Source organism: Malus domestica, chromosome 01 (genome assembly GCF_042453785.1).
Source record: "Malus domestica chromosome 01, GDT2T_hap1".
NCBI classification, from domain to species: domain Eukaryota; kingdom Viridiplantae; phylum Streptophyta; class Magnoliopsida; order Rosales; family Rosaceae; genus Malus; species Malus domestica.
In genome coordinates this window covers 4462501-4466489 of record NC_091661.1, presented here as the reverse complement: position 1 = coordinate 4466489, position 3989 = coordinate 4462501, and the positions used below count along the sequence as shown (strand labels likewise).

Genomic DNA, 3989 nt, shown 5'->3' with positions numbered 1-3989 from the left:
CCTGTGAGCTTAAAATCTTCTAAAAACTCATCGTTTGAACGTGCATGAATAGTGCCAATTTCGGGGTAGGGTTTTTCACAGGTTTTCCGAAGCTCCAAGTCCTAAAAATGGTATGGTTGAGTTCGTGATGACGAGATGAAAGTGATGGTACTACTCACGAGCTCAATCTGTGCAAAAATGGGTTGGTTTGAGGTTCGTCCGTACGTTTGTACGGATTTTCTGCAAAAATCCGAGAGGAAGAAGAAAGAGAGAGAAGGCACGAGAGAGAGGGAGAGTTTGTGGGTGTGTGTGTGGTCCACGTGGGTCACCAACCAACCAACGAAAACACTTTGAGTCCTAAGTGTTCCAAAATTTAGGAATTTTTTTTTAATTTGTCCAAATAAAACTCCACCCACATAACCACACAAAACGTCCAAGGGTAAATAAGTAATCTCACGCCATCAAAATTATATGTCTCGGGACGGGATGTGACACTACATCTCTGCAGGAATTTCATATATATAGGGGAAAATGACTGAATCCAAGGAGGAAAAGGTTTTGGCATTTTGAAATATTTAAGGACTCTAAAAATCAAGTAGAGAGTGTTGGAATGTGATTAGGATTTCTCCTTGCAACTAGAGATAAGAGAAGATAAGGTTGGATAAGATAAGAAAAGGTTGGATAAGATAATGTTCCTCTCCAACTAGGATTCTTCTTTCTTGTGTAATTCCTTGCCTTCCAAGCCCCAACTTTAATTTCTCTAAATTTTAGCACATGTCTAACACCATTTAAACACCAAAAACGTCCAGTCGATATGCTATCCACGCTTGCTATCCAATCCAAGTCCAAAACTGCTCCAAATTGCTCCATTTTGCCATTTATTGTCATCTTTAACAACTGGACGTACAATAATACGAAAATAACTTAAATTACTACAATAAATAGAAATTAACTAAATAAATGCAAAGAAATAAGATAACAAAGTAGCATAAATATGCTCTTTTCACATTGTTTTTTTATATAAAATGTACCCATTTTCTTTTTATATAAAACGTATCACCTTTTTTTGTATAAAATGTACCAACTTTTTGTTTGGAAAATGTATGTATAAAATTACCTATTGTTTGTATGTAAAATGTCATTAATATAAGTAATTACAAATCATGGGTGTTATTTAAGTATAATTTATTTTTTAATATTTTCAATCCGACAAATGATGGATTTTATTTAAAATCTTATTAATATAAATAAATAAAAATATCAAATGTTAATTTAAAAATTATAATAACCTACATAGAAAATGCATTATTGCATTAATTTTAGGGACTTCAATCAAATCTCAAAAACCAACAAGGTTTCAGTCCAAGAATGTTGATAAATAGGGACTGCATCCAAAATCACCTTTTTTTTTTTTTTTTCCTATTTTGATGTACAATAATGAGTTCAAATTTTTAGCACTAATCACATTTAGTTGAAAGTGAGATGTTTTAAATTTAATTCTCAGCTCATTGTGCAAAATAAAATATCGTTGTATAAAGAAATGGATTTTATACTCATTTAAGTTTGACCCTCATAACAAAATCTCTGACTCGTCATTGTATGTAAGTTTCCCTTCACATGATATTTATCATTACAAAAAAATGTCATGCTAGCTACCGTGACTGTACGATAATACTGTGTCTATCTGTAAGTTTTTCTTTTCCACACAACATTACATTATTAGATAGAAAATATTGGCGAATTCATGCTTTGAATGACATTAACAATTCCAGTGGTGGGTCGGTTTGACTGAAGTAATAACAAATGGAGAGAGACGTGGGGTGGACCCGTGGAGGGGACCATTTGCCCAATTATTCTATATTTTCAGTTGCAATCTCGTACTCTTTCTTTAACAATTCAGAAACACAGGATAAGACCACCTCTCTTCTCCCTCTTTTTTCTTTTCGTGTGTTGGTAATGCTGTTCCTCCCCCCATATTATATACATAAACACACACACACAGATATATATCTGCATTTGTAAATTTTTTTGAGTTGGGAGTTTTCATCAATTATCCATATATGAAAAACCAAGTTGATGAAATGAGCATTCCCCATTTGTTCAAATGCCCAATCAGTCTGGACTTGTTCAAAGACCCAGTCATTCTTTGCACAGGCCAAACGTACGACAGGTCGAGCATCGAAAAATGGCTGTCCGCAGGTAATCTCACATGTCCTGTCACAATGCAGAATCTTCACGATCCATCCATGGTGCCGAATCACACTCTTCGTCATTTCATCAATCAGTGGCTGCAGATGGGCAACCAATTTGATCCTCATTACTTGCAAACAATTGATTCTTTATCTTCACTCAAACGTGGCCTCGAATCTAGTGATGTGGGTACCTTGGAGAGCAAGGTTCAAGCGCTCGAGAAGATTCGAGCTTTTTCCCAGCTAGAATCGCCATCGAGAAATAATTTGCTGCTCCAGTTGGGATTCCTACCTTTACTATTGGAACTTGTGCTTGGAGGAGGACAAGCCGAACTGAAACAGAAACTCCGCAAGCAGTGGTACCACTATATAGAGTTTGTGGAGCAAGCGCTTTGTTGCATCGTAGCATTGCTGTCTCTCGGCGAATTGGAGTCGCTCAATATGCTTAGAGAAGAGAGTAAATTAGCAGCCTTCCAAGATTTATTCGCGCACGGGACCACCTTGATCAGGATGAGTTTGTGCCGGCTCATAGAGGCAGCATCAACGTCTCCAGAGACAAAAGGAGTGTGTTCTATGTTGGGAAAGAACAGCGAACTCTTGCATCAGTTATTGGCTCAGCTGCTTCACCAGAACTCAAATTCGGAGGATGGAGATGCTGCAATTAAAGCTGTATCAGCATTTTCTTCACTCGAAGAGAACAGAGAGTTTCTGGTCGAACAAGGCACAGTGGATGGACTCATTTCATACATAATTTCTAGCACAGAAAGACATGAAAAATCCTTGGCACCGTTGGCAATGGCCACACTGGAGAAGCTTTTAGGACTAGAGAGTGCAAGAGAGGCAGTGACTAGTAATCCGAACGGCATTCAAGCTCTTCTTAAGATGGTTTTTAGGGTATCAGATGATCATGGAGGCAGTGAGAGTGCCGTTGGCTCGCTCATAATTCTATGCAACGACTCTTTGCTGGCACGAGAAGAAGCAATTAGTGGCGGAGTGTTGACTCAGTTGCTATTGCTTCTTCAGAGCCAGTGCAGTGGTGGTACCAAAACAAAGGCGAGAAAGCTGCTCAAGCTCCTCAGAATTAAGTGGTCTCAGGAAGCAAACCAGCTTCTGTAGCTTCTGTATTACTTGGTCTCCATCTCCATGTGCAGACATTAAACTATCAAAGTACCAATATGTGTAATTCATAAAGCATGGAGACTAATGCAAATGATTCTCTGTTATTCCTTCTTGAATTAAGTTTTCTTTTAGTGTTCATATTTTTATGCTGTTTAGGGAAGTCTTTCGTAATAATATTATTTTGATTATTGATCTTTGCGTGGCTGAAGGATCCTTGCAGATCTCGTTTGCTCGTTTGTTTTGATGTGAGGGCATTTGGATCCACAACAAAATCCCAATGCTTACACATCTCAAGCATACACTAAATGGAAGAATAATTTATCACTTTGTGTTAAAACGACTCACAAAGGACATTTGTATTGAATATTTGAAAGTTCATGGTCAAACAACAAACACTCATAGGTCCACATTTTGCATGATGAGATGGTGTACCTTTTTACACAAAAGTAGGCGATGCTACATTACCTACCAATACCAAACAGAAGCACTCCATACTTCTTTCACTAGAGTCAAAAGTGGAGCACCTACATTTTTCGGTATTTTTTACAATGACTTAAGTTTTCTCAAACCTACTACATCCTGGGTTCAAACCCTCTCTTCTCCATTTAGTGTAGAATATCACTTGTATTAAAGTATGGTTATTGAAAGTAATTTTAGAAAATAGTCTCAAACAAAACAATTTCATATCATAAGTTTATTGAA

At 37.2% G+C, this 3989-nt stretch overlaps 1 protein-coding gene across 1 annotated transcript; it reads left to right on the top strand.

Moving 5' to 3' along the window:
• The first annotated feature begins 1885 nt into the window (after positions 1-1885).
• LOC114824390 (U-box domain-containing protein 25-like) lies at positions 1886-3481 on the top strand. The gene has a single exon (XM_029101214.2). It carries the CDS (start codon positions 2040-2042, stop codon positions 3282-3284), a length of 1245 nt encoding a protein of 414 aa, XP_028957047.1. The 5' UTR covers positions 1886-2039; the 3' UTR covers positions 3285-3481.
• The last annotated feature ends 508 nt before the right edge of the window (positions 3482-3989 follow it).